General features: G+C 52.4%; 1 protein-coding gene and 1 long non-coding RNA gene across 6 annotated transcripts in view; one reads left to right on the top strand and one right to left on the bottom strand.

The window, feature by feature from the left end:
* Positions 1 to 3914: 3914 nt before the first annotated feature.
* The window catches only part of MGLL (monoglyceride lipase), an 86100-nt gene continuing 70989 nt past the window's right edge, over positions 3915 to 19025 (bottom strand). For all 5 annotated transcript variants that reach the window (XM_065687287.1, XM_065687291.1, XM_065687290.1 and 2 more), the window contains 5 exons: positions 13277 to 13413; positions 11763 to 11873; positions 8098 to 8187; positions 5216 to 5431; positions 3915 to 4382 (listed from right to left, as the gene is read on the bottom strand). In XM_065687287.1, coding sequence (XP_065543359.1) covers positions 4257 to 4382; positions 5216 to 5431; positions 8098 to 8187; positions 11763 to 11873; positions 13277 to 13413 — 680 coding nt within the window. In that variant the 3' untranslated portion in view covers positions 3915 to 4256. The remainder of the gene's footprint in view (positions 4383 to 5215; positions 5432 to 8097; positions 8188 to 11762; positions 11874 to 13276; positions 13414 to 19025) is intronic.
* On the top strand, positions 5259 to 16675 carry LOC136018233 (uncharacterized). Its single transcript, XR_010614309.1, has 4 exons — positions 5259 to 5448; positions 14841 to 14888; positions 15826 to 15896; positions 15994 to 16675. It is a non-coding gene; the product is annotated as an uncharacterized LOC136018233 (long non-coding RNA).

Here is a 19025-nt window from a genome sequence, read left to right as displayed (position 1 = left end):
TGCTGGGGCCGGGGCTGGCTGCGGTAATGGGGCCCATCCATCAGTCTCGCGCGCCACATTCAGCATTCCCTGTGGATCCAGGACCCACCAGTAACACAGGTGCCCCCGGGGTGCGTTTTGGTGCTGAGCAGCCATAGCATGGGATGTACAGGATGGGAAGAGGGGACTCAGTGTTAGGACTCGGGGTGAGCCTCGGAAGCTTAGCACGGCCGGGGCTTTGGATGCAGGAGGCACAAGGGCTGCCCTGCGCTGAGGCCAGGCTCTTGTTGCTGTTGCTGCAGCACGAGGCTGACCCAGCGCAGGGGAGAACGGGGTTGTTTTTTCTGGTGGGGGGGAGCCAGCCCTGGGGAAAGGCAAAGGCAGGAAGCGCCAGGGGTCCTGCAGGGTGGCAGGATCAGGCTGGGAGCACATGGTAAAACCAGGCCACCCGTGGCTGTGACAGCAGGGGTGTCCCCTCCATCCCGGGCTCCATCCCTGTCCCAGTGCGCTCAAAGCTGTGAACAGCTTCACTGAAGTTTATAACATTTATAGGGATATATTTTATATAAAATTTATATTTCTATAATTTATATGTATATTTTTATATAAAATCTATAAAGTTTATAGATGACATTTAAATAAAACCTAAAATCCGGGGTTTGGATGGCCAAGGGCAAACCCCACTCCCAGCCCTCTCTGTAGTCACAACAGGGGGGCAAAAGGTAGGATGGGCACGGTGCGGATGTTTCTGTTTGAGCTGGGGACAGCTCAGGACCAACATCGTATTTAATGGGCTTATAAAAGCAGGGGAGCCAGGTCTCGATGGAGGCTGAGCTCGCCTGGTGCTGCGGCTCTGACTCCTGTTTGGTGGGGGAAGCACTTAGGCCATGGAATGGGTTTTGTTTCCTTTTCTATTTGTGTTTAAAGGTGGCTGTATGATTCTGTATATAATCAGCTAGCGCTGATATGGTTTTAAAGTCAGCTATAAGCTAAGAAAGCAAAGCAAGCCTCTGTTCAGAAAACATAACTTTATTATTAGTTGCAATATACATTGTAGTCCTTTAAGAATCCTAAACTTGTATATGGTTTTTTTTTCCCATTGAAAATACATGTGTATGTATATATGTTTTTATATATGTATATATATATATAAATGTCATTTATTGAACTGGAACACGATGGGACAAGAGAGACAAGCTCAGAAATCACTTGGCAAAGTCAATGCTGTCTCCGTGGGTCTGTGCTGGATGTGCTAAGGTGAGTGGTATAAAAAGAGCAGGCGGGACAGGAAGAGTGATGGGTTTGGGCCGTGGGGCAGGGTCCAGTGCCGCAGAGGTGATGTGTACAGTAGTTAACGTTGCTATTGCTCAGTCGTGGCTGCCCCCTCTTCTCAAAGGCAGGAGGGGCCGCACAGCATCATTGGTAAGGCCGGCTGTGCTCCCTGCAGGTGGTCCCTGCCCTTGGGAGCAGGGAGCGTGGTTCCCTTGGCAGCAGCTCTGCTCCGTGCTAATCTGGTCAGAGGAGGAGGAATCCCTCCGGGACATGGGGAAACCGAAGAGGGCCAATATAAAGTGGTTTCTATGCAAGGGAAGGGGTCAGCAACAGCAGTTGAGAGCTGCCTCCGGGTGGGTTTCCCTGTGCTAAGGTCCTCAGTAGGTAACTGAGGGTGGCACCAGCCCCTGCTGTGCCTTGGGGCTGGTTCGGGCTTTTCTTTGCTGTTCTTTCAGCTTTTTCGCTTGTTAACCCGGTTTCCGAAGAGCTTCCCCGGCCCCACGGCTGAGCTCAGCCGCGCAGAGGGAGAAGCCTTCCCCGCATCAACCTGATCGGGTTCCTTCTGCGTCTCCTGTACGCGTCCGAGCTGCGGAGGACACGTTTGAGCAAGGCACTGACCGCCGGCTCCCCTCTGCCTGGAGCCAGGTCGGAGGGAGCGGACGGGCTCCGACCTTCCTGTGGAGGGGTCTCTGCCTTCCCCCTTACAAAGTGCTTGTCGGCTCCGAAGGGATGCGGAGAGCGCGGGCACTGATTTACTGCTCCCGGCTTCCCCTGGCAAAGTGCTTTCAGGACTCCCATCCTCATCCTGCCGCTGCCCCCACAGCGCCTGGCACCGCTGGATCCTGCCTGCTCGGCTCCCTTTCCAGCTGAAGGAGCAGGTGAGGTCTGTCACCACTTTGTCACCACTGCAGCGCTCCTCTTCCTGCCACCTTTCCCCAGCAGCATCTGGCAAGGAGGGATCTTGCCCAGGGAAAAGAAGGTGCATCAAGCCAGGCTGCTGGAGGATGCGGAGCAGGGGACCTGCGTTGCCTCCTGCCCACAGCCAGTGTCACCAGTGGCTGGGGAGAGCAGCTGATTGCACTGGGATCCTATTTGAATCAAAAGCTGGTGCTCTGGGGAGAATTACAGCTCATCTCTCTCTTTAGAGACCAGAAAATACAAGTGGGAAAGTGCCTGGATCAACCTCTACAAAGAACTTCCCTTAGGGCAGTTCCAAGGGCATAACCTGCATCCACACATCCTTCATCCATCCATGCTGCTGGGACCGAGCCCTGACTCTGACTGTTATTGCACAGAGGTCCCTTTCCTGACTCTATCCACAGCTGGGTTCAATGGGATAAAAGGTGGGTGATGCCCTGACACTGTCACAGGTGGGATGCAGCTCAGGACAGGCTGATGGATCCAGGCTGCCAGGGAAGGCAACGAGGGGCTGGTTTGTCACTGGGGGATGCCCCACTCTCATAGTGCAACGTTCACAGGCATTTTCTTCTTGCAGAACTGGAGGGAGAGGCGCAGGTTAAACCCCTTCCCTTTGGCCTGTGCCAAGAAGTGTATTAGTGTCAGGGCCATCACCCTGGGCAAACTGGCCAGCACAGTCCCACCACGATCACCACGCAGCTTGTGCTGTATCTGCTCCACGAACTGAGTCTAAAGCCTTTCCCTTCACCCTGCTGTGACCACAGACACAGGCAGCTCTAGGGTTTGGCTTCTCTGCACCCCTGGACCAGTCCACAAGCTCCTCTATGGCAGCATCAGTGTCCCCGGATGCTCTGTGCTCTGCCTCCAGCTCCCCACCTTGCTGAAGGGCTCAGGGGTCCACCCCAGAGGGGCCTGTGCTGCTCCGGAGGAGATGGGGACGCGCTTGGATGGGATCTCTGCTCCTGCTGCGGAGCTCCTGCTAAACCGGTGGACCATGAGGACACCCACTGCTAATCCCTACCCACCAGCTGCTCTGCGCTTCCCTCCAGCATTCCTTTCAGGTCATTTCCCAACTGATGAAGGAAAACAACAGATTATGACTGTAAAGTTATGGTGAACGGACTGGGTCCTGGTAGGACAACATTATTCCTTGCCAAGAGAAAGAACAATGAACTCCTGCTTTAGACTCTCCTCTCATTCCTTCCCAGCTCTATATACGTCATATATTATATTACTCTATTCTCTCATAACTTTGACTTCGCTCTTTTTCAGTAGCGCAAGTGATTAATTCCAAAGGAAAAGGGAGAAAAGAAGGGAAAACCGGGAGAAAAAGCAGCCCCATGAAATATTTACAGAGTAGTTCATTGTGCAGAGGAGACGAGGTTCGGCATGGGGAAAAGCCTGGGTTTTGAATGTGCCAAGTGGGGTTGATCCCACGTTCCTCCTCTCCCCTCTGGGATCCTGCCCTGATGATTAAAACTGAAGAGCTTTCCAATGCCTTTCCCCAGTGCAAACTCGCAGAGGACGTGCAGGGCTGGGGAGAGGCTGCCTTTGGGCTCCTGGTAAAGGCAGCATCCAAAGGGATTTAACCTTGGAATGCAGCCTTTCATGTCAGCTCCCACTCCAGCCTCTCCTCGTGACCCAGCACCTTGGGTGCTGCTCTCCTCTCAGGGACCATGGCTTTCAAGGTACTGGATGGTAGGGATGGGGAAGGGACTTTATGCACCTGGAATCAAACCATGAAGTGGAAGGTGGTGACTTCTTTAACATAGCAAAAGTTATTGCAGTATAAATGCACCCCTGTCACCCAGCGCAAGCAGAGAAGGGGAAGTGGTGGGGGAAGCTTGGAGGGTGGAGAGCACTTCAGTAGTCACCCGACCTGGGAAAAGCATCCGTTCTCCTCCAGGTTGGGCCCATGGCCACGTACATCAGCAGATGATGCTCCACCCTGTGCGTCTCCCCCCACCCTCCCTTAGCTGTGCATGATAGAGCATCCCAAGAGTCCCTCCACTGTGGGTCTTCTGCAGAGAGACTTCTCTTAAGCCAAGCCCAGAAGACCCCAGTGAGAGCTGCAAACCCCATTGCTCTCAAGCCTGGCTGGCTTCCCCAGCGGCCGAGACCTTCTGGCTAATCCATGTTAGTATTTCTGTGAAGACAGAGGTAGAGACCTCGGGCAGCTCTTTGTGGAGGGCATGGTAGGCTTCCTCATAGACCTGCAACAGGGAGAGAGCAGGGATGAGCACAGGCAAAAGTCATCTGCATGAGCAAACCAGCCTTAGGTCCCCTCTCATCAGCACGTCTTGCCCACACCTCGGCAGGACTTGCTCCCAGATGGAGCAGGTCATGGAATGAAGAGATGCTGCTGGTGGAGCATCAGCACTGCTGCTCGCCATCCGCGCGTTACCCAGCACCCTGCTGCCCTTTAGCTGCGCGTCCCAGCCCCATCCATTTCTTGCTTCTTATCCCACTAAGGAGGAGGAAATCCTTATCGTGCCCTCGGATTTAAAGGACAATGGGGATGTTCCCATCATGCCTTGTGCGGTTTCACTCTTTTCATGTCCAGACTGCCCAGTTACTTTTCCAATGACAAAAGCTTGCCCCTGCTCTCCCTGTCTCCCTTTCAGACTCACTCACGTGCTAACAATTGGTTAATCAGACGTGGCTCTTTTGAGCAGATGTGAAGCGCCTTTCGTCGTGCAGCTTTGGAAGGGCCCCTGCACCTTTACAGGCCGGAGCACAAGGTGAGGTTGGTTGCTCACACAGTTGCCATTGCTCAGAAGAGCTTTTGGGGCCAGCACTTTACCTGCCTATGAGCCTGGCCCTATGTGTACACCAAGACGCCTCACGGCCAAGGCACACAGTCACTGCTGGGTCAGGTCTTGGGGTCACAGCCTGGCTGTGCCTGGTGGAAGGTGCCCAGGAAGGGCTGTATTTGGGCTCAGCAGTGCATCAGTGCTTTGCCTCCAGGCTCCCTGCCCCTCACTGCCACGAGGCTCGGGCCACCACTGACACGCCGGTACCCTAAACCCCAAGGAACGCGGCTGACCTTGAGCGTTTTGTCCTGACTTTGCACTGTTTCCATCAGGAAATAGGACCCTTTGATGTCGCAGAGCTTGTCGGAAGAGCCGTGTAGCACCAGGATGGGCAAAGTCAGCTTGGGCAGAGCTCGCTCAATTCTGGCAATGGCATTCATCAGCTGGATGACGAAGGAGACCTTCATGCCGCCGTGGTAGACCAAGGGATCAGATGTGTAGGACTCCATCTGGCAGCGACAGAAAGGTAAGTTGAGGTTAGCAAAGCATCATGCAGGGAAGACAAAGCCTGGAGGTGAGGAGGCTCTTCCCTGCGCTGGGACAGGCATTTCCTGCTCTGTCAGGACATCCTGCCATCAAAGGGAAGGTCAGGGTCTTACTGCGGCCACCCAGAGCTGCTCACACAACCTGGCTTGCTCCTTGCTGTGTGGTTCTCTTCCATCACTGGAAAGCATCCGAGCCAAAGAGCCCTTTCTGCAGGCACACACTCAGTGTCATAGACTGTCCCCATGGGGGCACCTGCCTGTGTTTTAACCCTCTGCCATGTCCTTCTATCACTCAGACGGGACAGCTCTTCTGCAGAGGGCTCTTGGTACTTGACAACTGATGCTCTCCGGGTCCTCATCCTGGACTACACCTCCAGACACTGGAACAGGTTGCCCAGGGGGGTTGTGGAGTCTCCTACACTGGAGATATTCAAGGCCCGCCTGGACAAGTTCCTGTGTGATGTACTGTAGGTTACCCTGCCCTTGCAGGGGGGTTGGACTAGATGATCTTTTTAGGTCCCTTCCAACCCTTGGGATTCTGTGATTCTGTGATTCTGTGACACTGCCACATCTGACCGCGAAGGGCTCTTGTGCTGAGGGGTCCCCTCCGGGTACCGAGGCCGGCAGTGATGGACGAGGCGGTAGGCAATAGGGCAGCCCCGCGAGCGGCTCGGCCCCGCTGTGCTGGGCAGGATTGGGTACCGCAGGAACAGGCGGTTCCGCCGCGGGCAGAGCACAGTGCATGCCTGTGCACTGCTCGGGGCCGGCCCACACGGGCGCTGCCAGCACGCTCCAATGCGGGGCTGGCGCTGGCACAGCCTCCGCGCTCTCCCGGCCCTGGCAGATGTGTATGGAAATGCCGGTTATTTATAGGAGAGCCGGAGCCGGCTCCTCCTTCCTGCCCCGCAGCGCATTGAGGCTCTCTTGCTGCATGTGCCTGGCCCAGTGGGGCCACGGGAGGGAGGGGACCCATGAGGACACCCCAGGCACACGTAGCACAGCACAAACATGCGCAGCATCACCTGCCTGGTCCCCCCGAGAAGCCAGAAAGGCTTTGGGGTGCATCCCGCATCCACCTCCCTGTGAGATGAGTGGCAGGGCGGCAGAAGGACAGGTAGGGACAAGGACAAGGACAAGGGGGAATGGCTTTAATGGCAAACACTTTTGTGTAGATGATGGGAGGGGGAAAATAATAACCCAGTGTCAACCTGGACGGATCAGGACTGATGGGGAGTATCCTGTTGCTAGTGGATGAACAGGAATCTTTGTCAGTGTTGATGGGCATGGGGCAAGTGCAAAGCAGCAGCTTGCTGGGGAAAGAGGGAATGATAGGGAATGGGGTTTGTATCCTGCAAGCTATGAGCTGCAGTGAAGGCTCTGCAGGGGCTATCACAACAGCTTCTCTTTCTGTAATGCTAAGACAGAAGCAATCCTCAGGGCTGCTTCTGCATTACATTCCCCTGCTTAGGGTCTGCACCTTCCCTTTGCATTTCGCAGAGCAATAAACGCATTGTCAAGTAATTGCAGCCTCATCCTAAGGGGCTCCCACCCCTGTGATGTTATTCCTCCTTGGAATAACAGGGCCGGGGTTTAAAGGTTGCTTCTTGCTCTCTTTGCGTCTCTCGTTCCAGCGAGCCGATCAGGCAAACATCTCCGTAGCATCCTGTGCTTCAGTCCCGACAGCCTGAGGACAGCCTGCCGGGAGCGCAAATTCATCGGGAAACTCTTGGCTGATGTCCCAAAAAGTATTTCTAGAGAACAGAAAGTTGGTCTGGCAGGAGGACGCGCCTGACACACGAATAATGGATGTTCCCAGCACATGGTGTGCTTTGAAGCTGTGCGTCTTGAGGCCAGGAGGAGGGTGGGGGGGGCGGTGGTGGGGGGGCAGCCAGAGGACCGAGATGCTGTGATGTCCTCAGTAATACCTGGAGCCCCAGATCCTTGTGTTTGAAGATGGTCAGGGCAGTGCTTTACATCACAACCCACGCTGCTGTCAGCCGTGTGCACGCTTGTAGGTGTGGAGGCAGCGCAGCAAGGGGGGTTTGGTGTCTCATTTTGAAGGCTGCTCCGTTATAAGCAGCCTCTAATGAAGCAGACCTATGTTTTTCTCCACTGCAAAAGGCTTCCCTTGCTCTGGGGGAAGGGCAGAGGGAAAACAATGCTTAAAGGAAGCTCTTGAGACTTGGAGTATCACAGCAGAGGAAGCAGCAGCAAATATTTAGGTAGGAAGAGCACACAACAGCATGTATTATAAACCGGCCAGTGGTTGCTGGGGTGACTCCTAACATCACCCCAACATGCCCTGGAAGAGCTGGGGTTTGCCACTGCCGTCAGTGGTGCTGGTGCAGCAGAGGCAAACCTGGCTCCCATGTGCTTTCAACCACAACCGTAGCACAGGTTGCTGTTACGTCTTGTACCCAGAGTGGGTGCAAGGCAAACCGAAGGGTAGAAGAGCGATCGCCACAGTTTTCTCCTGTGTGCAATCAGTGCCACTGACTTCAGAGATGCTTCTCCTTGCTGCACCAGCATAGATCTTGCCTTCACGCGTTAGTAAAACACTCGTTGGTTTGGGGTGGTTTTGGACAAGACACCAACCGTGCAGTGAATTCCAATGGCCATAAGGTTCTCACCTCCTTCTTGTTGCGGGATATTGCATTCGGATCTATCGATCCCAGGGACAGGTTTGGGAGAACCAAGTTGAGCACTTTCGCTGCGAAAACCTGTGGGAGAGGAAAGCAAAGCAGGTCAAGGGCTCGTGAGGGCAAGAGGGGTAATGGAGAGGGTGAGGCCCTGCGCTCATGGGAGGGGAAAGAGCTGAGAAATGGCAACTGCCACTGGAGACAGATCTGCCCTATGCTTAAAGCATCTTAAAGAGAAAGTGTCTGAACTGCCCTCAGCCTCCGTCCACACGCAGCATCACGACTTCATTGTACTTTGCCTTTTTCTCAAGTTAACTTCTCCAAGGCCTCAGTTAAGCACTTTGATAGGAAAAAGCCATTTCCAGCCCTTGGAAGAGCTGGGATTTGTTGTTTTTATTGCCCTTTCCTCGCTGCCCCAGCTCTGATTTCAGGCTGCGGCGCGTAAGTGATGCTTGGTGTGACTTGCAGCAGTTGCCTAGGCTGCGGTCTTCTTGATAAGCGTATTCACTGGGGAGCCTGTAAATAAACAGCAGCAAAATGTGCCTGCATTGGAGAAGGGAATCCAGGGCTCGGCTGTCTCCTGGGAGCGCAGCAAAAGCCTTCAGCAGGCGGGGAACCACTGGCAAGAAGAAAGGGTAAGGCCTTTTGTTTCAATAGCACTACAAGCACGTTGCTACCAGGCTCTGCTCTGACCCTCGAATGCTGGCTTTAATGAAGTGATCAGCACTTAAGTCATAAAATAGACCGTTAGTGTTTGTTGGTCTGTTTTATGGCCCTCCCCAGCTAGCCCTTGCAGGGAGGCTGTCACACATGGCCTCTGCTTCTGCTGATGCGCAATCACTTCTGGAGCAGTCCCTGACATTGCAGAGCCCAGATGAGCGATGACGGAGTAATTGTGATAGTACAGGAATAAAGCAAGGTTGAAGTCAGAGCCACCGGGGAGTGCAAAGCAATAAAGGCTCACAAGGAGGTCTGGGACCACGTGGCCCTTGACTGGAAGTGGAACTTCAAGCTGACTTCATGACTTTTTGTGTTAGCTTAACCAATGGTACACGATGCACAGGGCAGACACTTTCCTTCCACATCTCAGTGAAAAAGGAGGAAGCAGGAAGACCTCTCTCCAATCGGATTTGCAATTGGATGTTTCTATCCAGCCACAGGGCACCGATGAGGCTGCAAAGAGCAGAATCTGATCTTCCTGCGCATAGGCTGGGCTGGTGGGGCAGAGGGAAAGCGTTTCTCAGGCAGACTGAAGGGTTCAGTGTGGATCTGGCTGCTGGTGGTGTTGCCTTGAGCCCTCATTTGTTTCGGCCAAGGTAAAATCTTGCTCAGCTGGAAACGTCCCCAGCGAAGGGATGAATGCAGCGGTCCTTGGGAAACGGCCCAGGGCCGAGGATCGTAGCGGTTCCAAGGGAAAACCAAAGCCTTTGTGCCTCAGAGGAACAAACACCAATGAAACGGGGTTTGGCTTTCAGAGGAAGAAACAGCGCAAGAAACAAGTGTTTTATGTGATCTGTGGGAAAACGGGGCTCACGCAGGAATCCTCTGCCCGTTTCACACCTTCCTCTTGCAAATGCCTTTGCAACGCCAGGACTGATTCAAACTACATGTATGTAGTATGCACGTGTGAAGACAGGCTGAGGAAGTTGGGGCTGTTCAGCCTGGAGAAGAGAAGGCTGCGTGGGGACCTCAGAGCAGCCTTCCAGTATCTGAAGGGGGCCTATAGGGATGCTGGGGAGGGACTCTTCTTCAGGGACTGCAGTGACAGGACAAGGGGTAACGGGTTCAAACTGAAACAGGGGAAGTTTAGATTGGATCTAAGGAGGAAATTCTTTCCTGTGAGGGTGGTGAGGCACTGGAATGGGTTGCCCAGGGAGGTTGTGAGTGCTCCATCCCTGGCAGTGTTCAAGGCCAGGCTGGACGAAGTCTTGGGTGGGATGGTTTAGTGTGAGGTGTCCCTGCCCATGGCAGGGGGTTGGAACTGGATGATCTTGAGGTCCTTTCCAACCCACACTATTCTATGGTTCTATGATTCTACGTTTGACAGAGCAGGGCTATTAAAAAGATGAATTAATTTTGTATCAGTTTCGAGGTTCAGCAATGGGTTTGAAAGAGAAAGCAGCTCAGCGTGCACTTGCATTACTGCGTGCAAGAGGCTCTCTAGGAAAGAGACCGTATGCACACCTCAGAAATGCTTCAGTTAGAGACTGGGGTTTCCTGCACCGACACAGAGCAGCAATCTGGTGCAGTCATACCGGTTCCCAGAGAGCTGGTGAGTCCTTATTTCAGGAAGGGTTTAGCATCTTCCTCTAGAAGGAAAATCTTTCCCTATTTTCCTTGCCTTGACCAGAAGCAGAGGGTAAATCTCTGTGAATCACTCAGATTCCGACCCTCCTTTTTTGACCTTGGCATTTACTCTTCCCTTTCCAAAGTAAGGAATAACAGGGGCGCTTATGGAACCCTTATGCTGGGTCAGGTGTAGCCTCACCTGTGAAGAGTCAGCTCCCAGCCTCCTAAACCCCCCTGCTGGTGCTCTGGCTCCTATTTAAATGAGTTTTCTCAGACAGGGTGGCTTCAGGATTCACTTTTCCCCTCTGGAAAGCCGGTGGGACTGAGGGGGAGGCACTCGGAAGGGAAGTATTGATCAGCATCCAGGGGGAGCAGATCTCATCTGGGCTTTCCATTGTAAAGCCAGGGGTCTGAGCGCCTTTCCTTCAGTAGAGGTGGCTCGAGAGCACCTTTTGGTGCTTGTAGTGATGGGTGAGGTCAGGTGATGGCATTGGCGACAGCAGAAGGTGTGACAGGATTATACTGAGGCAATCTGTTCCTTTCACTCCGAAGGGGGAAAAAGAGCAGGAGAAATGGTTTAGAAGTAGCTAAAAACAAGAAGGAGAAGAGTCAAGGGAGAAAGGATAAAGGAATGAGTTGTGGGAATGAGATGCCTGTCCTTCCTGCTGGCTTAGCTGGTCCTTCCCTTCGCTTCCGGCTCCTTTTAGGGATGTCGTTTATCCTTGTAAAGCTCCAGAAGGGAGGGGAGAGCCGAGGGGCAGCTCCCTGCAGAGCCTCCCTGGGGAAGGGCAAACTGGGCAGTGCAAGCCTGCATCAGAAATAGCTCTGGGAGGCAGATGTGACTTGGGAAAACCGAAGGAGATGGTCTGCACAAGAACCAGCTGTGGTACCAAGCCGAATGGGATGCTGCTGGGGCTGGGATGCTGGAAGGCTCAAGAAGGATTCCTGGGATCCAAGAGCTTTAGTTTTGCTTCCAAAGTGGTCATCCCCCAAACAGCAGGAATAACCTTGGCCTGAGCTGCCTGTGCTGCGACTGCACCAGGCTCTGCATGAGTCAGGAAGAAAGCCGTAGGAGAGGAAGGGGAAGGATGGCACCGTGTGGGCTGCCGCAGGGTGTGATGAAGAAAGCAGAGGCTGCTCCCACCTCCCGAGGCAGCATCCCTACCGCACTCGCTCTCAAATAGGTTGTCCTTATTTCTGCACAGGTTCGGGATTCTCTTCCCCTCTGCAAAGCAAGTGGGGGATGCACTCGGAAGTGACTGGCATCCAGGAGGAGCAGAGCTCTGGCATTCTAAGGCTAGAGGTCTCAATGGGTCTCCGCCAGCGGAAGAGCGAGGTGACCACGCGCAGCACGGGTTTGCTCTTACCTTGATGGGAGTGGCGACTTCTGGGCTGGCTACCACTAAAGGAGAGATTAACAGCATGCCTGAAAACTCACTGGGTCTCTCGCTGACTGTCAGGATGGAGATGGCTCCCCCCTGCAACGCAAAGGAACAGCCCACAGCTCAATACAGGTGTCAATGCCTTTGTACAGTAATCCTGGTACTGGAAGGGGTTTAGTAAGGAAGGCTGCAGGAGTAGGGGCACTGGAGTGTCTGGGTTTTATGGGGGAGAAGAGACCTGGTTTCTATTCCCATGCTATAAGCCCTCCCATCACACTGAACTCTCTATGCAATGTTCATCAGCTCCATAGGATGCCTTGTGTCCTCCTCAGTGAGAAGGACTAAGAAGAAATGTCTCAAATGGTCGTTCAGGTGAGACTTGGAAAGTTAAGACTCCATCAGTGTGACAGACTGGTGCTGCATTGGGGTGATGCTGTGGAGCCGGGCTCGTGCCATGCTTGCGGCTCTGGTAACCTGGGCAACAGCAAAGCCACCCCAAAATCCTCCCTAATCCCTGCTAGTTCAGTGTTCTCCTCCTCAGTGTCCCCAGCCCCACAGTGCTGTGCCCAGCGAGCACCCATCCCCTGGTTCAGAGCTGAACGCTGGCCAGGCTGAGCCCCCCGGCACGAGGACAGGGCTGATGGGGATGGACAGGACCTGGCTGCCTTCCTCAGGGAAGTCTGCAGAGGATTAGTTGCCAAGGGGAATGCTTGGTGAACTCCCACCCTGCCGGAGAACCGGGGGCTTGTTAACTGCGGTGGCAGCGAGAAGCATCCCAAAGACCTCGCTGGGAAGTCGGCTGCTTGTTAGCGCGGCTTTGGAGCACCTGGGAGCATGCCATGCCTTCTTATGGAAGAGCACTTTTATCTGAGCCCGGGCTGAATCCCAAAGCACTCATTCGTTTTCTTCTCCTTTGGGGAGGCAGGGAGAGCAGATCAATGACATCAGTGGGAATACTGCTAGCTTGAATAAAGGGGTTTGGCCCGTGCTGTCAGAACCAGACTTCAGATCTGTTCACCAAATCAGTGCCTTTGTTTTCGCAGCCCTAATCCCTCGTACATTTCCCTCTTAGCTTGTTGAATAGAATGAGGCTACAGGGTATTTTCGTGTTTCATCCCCTAGCTGCTCACAGAGCTTTGGAAGGCTTAACCTCCTGGTTACTGGGGAAAATGAAAGGAGAAGCCTAATGCTGCAGGGATGTGGTGGGACTTAGCATATACCCCGTGTGAATGAAGGGTCCTGTTAAAAAGTAGACCCATTGTTGCAAATGGCACTAATTAGGACCATGATCCGGGTGGAAAAGCTAAGGATTGACTGCACTCCAGATGGATCTCATGGGGTAAGGCAAGCAGGCAGTGAATGAAGCGGAAGGGAAGGTCGCTTGTGGCTTTGTTCTTCCTGCTGTGGGCTGAGTTCTTTACTTCCTGCCATCCACAAGAGCACCCCCGTGCTACGGCACGTGTCCTGCTGCTGTGGGAGGGATAGGGGATGGTGCTTACCATGGAGTGCCCCAGGATGAGAACGGGCAGCTCGGGGTGCTCTTTCTTCATGAGATCAATGTGCTGCAAGCTGTCCCTGATGAAGACGTGGAAATCTGAGACAACCATGCGGTCACCCTCGCTCTGCCCATGGCCAACTGTAGGGGAAGAGAGCAGAGCACGCATCTAAGCCGTTCAAAGCAGCGGTGGCAATAAGGGAGGGCTTTAACAGAATCATGCCTCTTGGACTGTTAGTGTCCTCACTTGACCTTCTCCTGCAGGCATCACTCAACAGAAAGAGTGCTGCAGGAGTATAAAGGAAGCTGCACAGAGCGGTTTAACAAGCACCATCCTGTCCATGGTCTGATCAAGAGAAATCTTAGATTCCCCTGTGTTGCTGCCTGCTCTTCCAAACTAAGAGTGCAGATCTAATCCCTTTGCACCCATCAGCATCAGTGTGAGGAGAGCAGAGGGGCTGTCTTGCCTTGCTGTAGAGGTGGTGGGTCACTGCATCCTGGGAAAGGGGGTTTTCCCCCAGGGATCACAGCTGCTGGGGTCTGAGGGCTCACGGTACAGCAGTAACTGCTCTGTAGAGCCTTGGCAAGACACAGAAATATTCCAAGCAGTGGCTATGGTGCTCTAAACTTCATGGGCCACGGACACAGCCTTCTCCAGTGCATGGGTGTGCAGGGGCCTTGCAGGGTCCTGCCTTTCCCCCTGACGCCCTGGAGCACTGCGTGGGCTGGAAACCTTCCCTGCTAGGAGGTGAAGTGCCCTCAGCAGAGGGGGACAAGGGATGGAGGTTGCACCAGCCCCCAGCAGTGGGTAAGTACCTAAAGAAGAGCTAATGCAAACTGTGCCGCGCCTGGGCACTGTTAGCTGGTTCTGTAGCTGGGTATTATCTTGTCTGATCAAAGGGAGGGGAAAGACTAAAATGGGAGCTGGTGAGTTGCTATGGGAACAGTGGCATCCCTGGCAGAGCAGGAGCCAGCATCGCCACCAACACAGCCCCAGGCAATTTTGAGCTTGCAAGGGCTTGAAATCCATAACCACCCCGGGGAAGCAGTTTGCATGTTCACCTGAGCACGCATACCTGCTGTTATCTACCACAAATAGGATTCTTCCTTACAAACAGTCTCCTTGCTCGTTGTTGGTCCAAGCAGGTTGTTGTGAATGGGAAAACACATCCCATCCATACCGACTAGGGCATGAGGGAGTCTCAGACATCTCCCTCCTGCTGTGTGCCTCCCTAGGCCTTCTCCAGTAGGCACTTAGGCATACTTGAAGGCACAAAGGGACAATGACTTGTCCAAGGATGTGAAGTGCCTGATAACTGTTCTCCTGCTGGATGGTACCCCTGCTAGTGAGCAGCAAAGAAAAGCATTGCCCACCCATCCTGAAAGGTACAGATGTGCTGGCAGTACCATAACAGAAGAAATCCATGTGTCTGAACTTGATTTTCCTCTAAGCCAGGCAAAGAAAAGCACCCTGCAAGTCAGGCAGAGCTGCTAAGAAAAAGCTGGACTAAAGACACTCCATCTAAGCAACGCTGAGCCACAGACTTGTCCTTCTTTTGTCCTGCCAGGTGCTCCCCAGAGCTGGGAACACTGCAATCAGGCACACTGGCTGCCAGGTAAACCCAGAGGTGGCATGCTATTATAAATGACACCATACCAGTTCTGCTTTCCATGCCTACACCCCAATCCCTGCCCAAATGTGATCTGGCAAGTGGATCTGCCATGGCTGAGTGACCAGAAACAAAGAGCCAATTCAGATGCAAATTGTAAGAGTCTAAGGAGCCATGTATGTGCTAGTGGGTCTATTAACTTCAAACTGCTTTTTGTTACACATGGAAAGCAAGCCTTCCCTAACTTTTATACTGTCCATTCCACTCATTTTGCGGACCTTAAATGTGTTATCTCCCTATTATTTAAATCTCAAATCTAGCAGGTTAATATGAGTTAAAGAGCCCAAAGAGAGGAACATTTCTCTTAGCAAAGCTTTGCACTTCCAGTTCTTTTTCTCCGGTGATGCTTGCGCTTGTTTCTAGTCTCTTCAGTGTCTGTGTGAGACAGCTGAGCAAGCAGAAACAGCAAACCAGGTCTGTGTAGGGGCCACGATTCCCTGCTGTGGAGCTGTGAGGCTCTGCTCTATTTCTGGATGAGACAGAGACAGCTCTAGGAAGCCTCCTTGGTCCTCAGCATGGAGCAAATCCCCCGCTCCTGTCACATACCAATGATACTGCTTGTAACAGCCAGAGTTAGGATTGAGGGAGCCAAGAAATGCCTGTGCCATAGCTGGGACAAGCATTTCTGCAGGGTTTGGGTGAGGGGTTTATTACTAACCTCATGAACCCACCTTTTGACCCTGCTTTTAACTATTAAATCACTGTTCCCTACCCAGGTGGCCCAGAGCGATGCTTGAGGAGCAGTTTGTCTGCATGTATGCTAAAGGAAGGCTCTGCATGTCTTTGCTGTGATGCTGTCCCAGTCCCTTGCACAAGGTTAGCTGGGTGGCATTGCTGGGTTCTGTTCTTTACATCTGACTGTTTTTCTCTCTTCCCCTCCAAGAAACCAGAGGATTCTCCACCAGAGAATGAGTTTATTGCAAGTTTGGATCTCCCAGCTGAGAAAGCTTCAGGGTGAGGGACTAAGACCTCTTCTATTAGATGAAAGATGTGCACAACCAAGCATCAACGCGGTCGAGAATATTGACGTGTTTTTCTCTTTTGCCTTTAGAGGTATTAAGAATGAAAGGTCAGGTTCAGCCTTGATGTAAAGCTATTTGCTTCGAGTTTTGCTGGGAATGACTCTGACATAGTGGTTCCACAGTGCCGGTGGTGAGGCAATGGGTGCGAGAAGAGGGGAACTGCCTGCACCCAGGAACTGGAACTGAGAAGTGTCCTGAGAATCACAGCTCTGCGAGTTCCTCATCACAACCCTTCCCCTGGTTTCAACAGCGCAATGTGGGGTCACAACCATGAGATGCTCCTCTCTAAAGAGCTGCGGTTGCCTGCGCACGTCCACACGGCACACTTGGTTTCCTGTCTATGTGGCTTCACATCCAGCTTGCAGTTAGTTTAGGGGTGTCTGATGCCTGTATTTATGAGCCCTACTTGAACTCATCTGAGCAAGGGTTTTGCACTCATACAGCACCCAGCACCGCAGGGCAGCATCACAGACCCTGGTCCAAGGTAGTGCAAGCTCTGAAAGTAATAATGGACTCTAATCGCAGGCTGGAAGGCAGTGTAGCTTTGCAGAGGAGGTGATGGGAGAAAGCACAGAGACAGAGAATGTGGGTGAGACAATACACAAGGCACTACTGATGGGTTTATCCAGCAAATGTTGTGTGAAGCTTCGATTTTCTGCTTGGGTGTTTTTCTAAGGTTTAATGCAGAAAATACATGAACAAACGAGTAAACACTTTGAATTGTACCGGTTCACTACTGCGCCAACCCTGCTTGTCTGCTAATGAGTCAAGTGCACATCCTTTTCATGAAGTGAGCAAAGCTCATTCATTAAACATACCGGATTGCAAAGCTCTCAATATTTAATTGCTTGTTTAACAAGCAGCACATCTAATCCACCATTCAGACCCACAAACAACTAAAACAACAGGAAGAAGCCTCAAAGCAGGACAGACAACATCTGGAGAAGTCAAGAGCCTGTGCCTGCACGGTCAATAGCAAAGCAAACGTTCCGCTCAGAGCAAATACACACAGGAAGCCCCTCCGAGTTCATCTGCACGTTCCTGCTCCACAAAGCGGCTTCCTTGCCCTGAGAACAGGCTTATCACAGCAAGGGAGCGCGTTCTGGTTTTATTTTCCTTATCTTTTTCCATTCCCAAGCAAATCAAGTCTGATGCCTGGAGGCATTCAGCACTGTCTGCCCCCCATGTAAGTACTCTTTGTTTTGCATGGAGATGGAGAGCAAAGGCAAGACAGAGACATCTGAGCGAGGAGAAGCAGGGCAAGCTGTCCCAGGGCTTGCCATGCTGCCTTGACTGTAGTAAAGCTGACACCTCGGTCAGCTGCTGTGCTGAACCGGCCTTCTCTGTGCACCATGTCTCTTACCCTCTCTGACAGCTCTGGTTTCCGTAGGAAGAAAAAGCAGTGCTTAGGCTGGAAGGGAGCAGGTCCATGATCTGGACCACCAGGAGACAGGACCATGGGGCGCAGCATGGAGTAAACCTGCTCTGCAGCATTGACAAGCTTTAGACTGTGCATATTCGGTCTAAGGCTTTTCCAGGACTACTTCCAAATCAGCATTAGGGTCTATAAGGAGAGGGTACCCTGTCATCGCTGCTTCCATCTTTATGTTCCTCGAGGATCTGAAACCCCATGCTTATCCTTAGTAACTTTTGACCACAATTCTCCATCTGGGTAGTCCTCAGCATCCCTTCCTTCATACCGCCCATATAGATACAGGGAGTACGCTGGGTTTTCCATGACAATAGGCACGTTTTAAACCCACTAGATACGGTACCCAACAGAAGTATCTTTCCACCCTTGGTGTTTTATCTGTGGAGCATGTAACTAAGAATTACAGATGGATTCTGCCTCTCGCTTACCAAAAGGGAGTCGTACCCTGGACACAGAAGTCCGTCAGCTTCCCTCTTCCTTCCCAAGCTTAGGAAAATCATTTTCCTTTCGGCATTTTGCTGGATAGTTTTTATTCACTTGCCTCACACAAAGGGTGCAGCAAACTGCAAGCCGCCTCCTCCCACATCGGAGGCACATTTGCAGAGCTCAGATATTTTTAGCATGGCGCACACACACACACAGTTATATTGTTTGTTGTCTTGGTTAAGGAAAAAGAAAGGGAACAGGCAATTTTCCACACTAAAATCCTTTGGGCTGGGAGCAGGGAACGGGTCAGCTTGCTGGAGCCATTGGGAATCTTTTCTCTACTCCAAAGATGACAAACAAACCGACCTGGTGCATGTCACAGCCGTGGTTGAGTCTGCCCAACAAGGCAAACTGTTGTTGTCAGTGTTAGCAGTCAATTCATCCCTAATGGATACAAGCGCGGTTCCTTTGGCTTTGGAAGCCTCGCCTGTTCCTTCTGCTGTTGCTGAATTTGGCTCTGATCTGCAGTTCCTTAAAAGTCGTCCTGGAACATCATGTTGCTCATGAAACCACGCTGAAAAACCCCAGCTGGGTGTGCTGCAAAATCATGTGGCCTTCACAGGCTGCCTTTACAAAGAGCAGCCACTGCGGCCAGACTAGGAATGTGAGTGTCTCCTGGGACATGCAATGAAAGGGGATAAGACAGTGTGAAAGCCTGCATATACCACAGTCACCTCCCACACTGTCTGGAGCTTTGTCATCCCCATCCACCAGGATGCTGCTGTTTCATGGCTGGTAGAAGCTAAGCCCCATGACAGAGGAATACGGAGCCCAGTTCCTTGTCCACAAAGTCCATACACAGCCGTATTCTCCTTTCTTCTTCAGCCCCTTCTGCAGTGCCACCTCCCAAACCAGCCCTCAAGAATACTAAAGCAAAAGAGAGCCAAAGGGAATGCCCTTCTCTGCCGGGCTGCTGGGATCAGGGGTTTGAACACACCGCACAGAGCTGGCATAGATGGTTGAGCAGCCATCGAGTTCCTCTGCAGAAGACTTTCCTTTGGTGATGGGTGAAATGATTCCTGTCTAATCTCTTTTCCCATGGGTTAAAAACCACAATATAGATGTAAGATATGTAATCAGTGAGGCACAACGCACGGTGCCTCTAAGGAGTCTTATAATCTGGCACTGAGTGATTTTATTTGA

This window comes from Lathamus discolor, chromosome 7, assembly GCF_037157495.1.
Source record: "Lathamus discolor isolate bLatDis1 chromosome 7, bLatDis1.hap1, whole genome shotgun sequence".
Taxonomy (NCBI): domain Eukaryota; kingdom Metazoa; phylum Chordata; class Aves; order Psittaciformes; family Psittacidae; genus Lathamus; species Lathamus discolor.
Note: the sequence above shows the minus strand (reverse complement) of the source record. Positions and strands in the feature narration are given on the sequence as shown.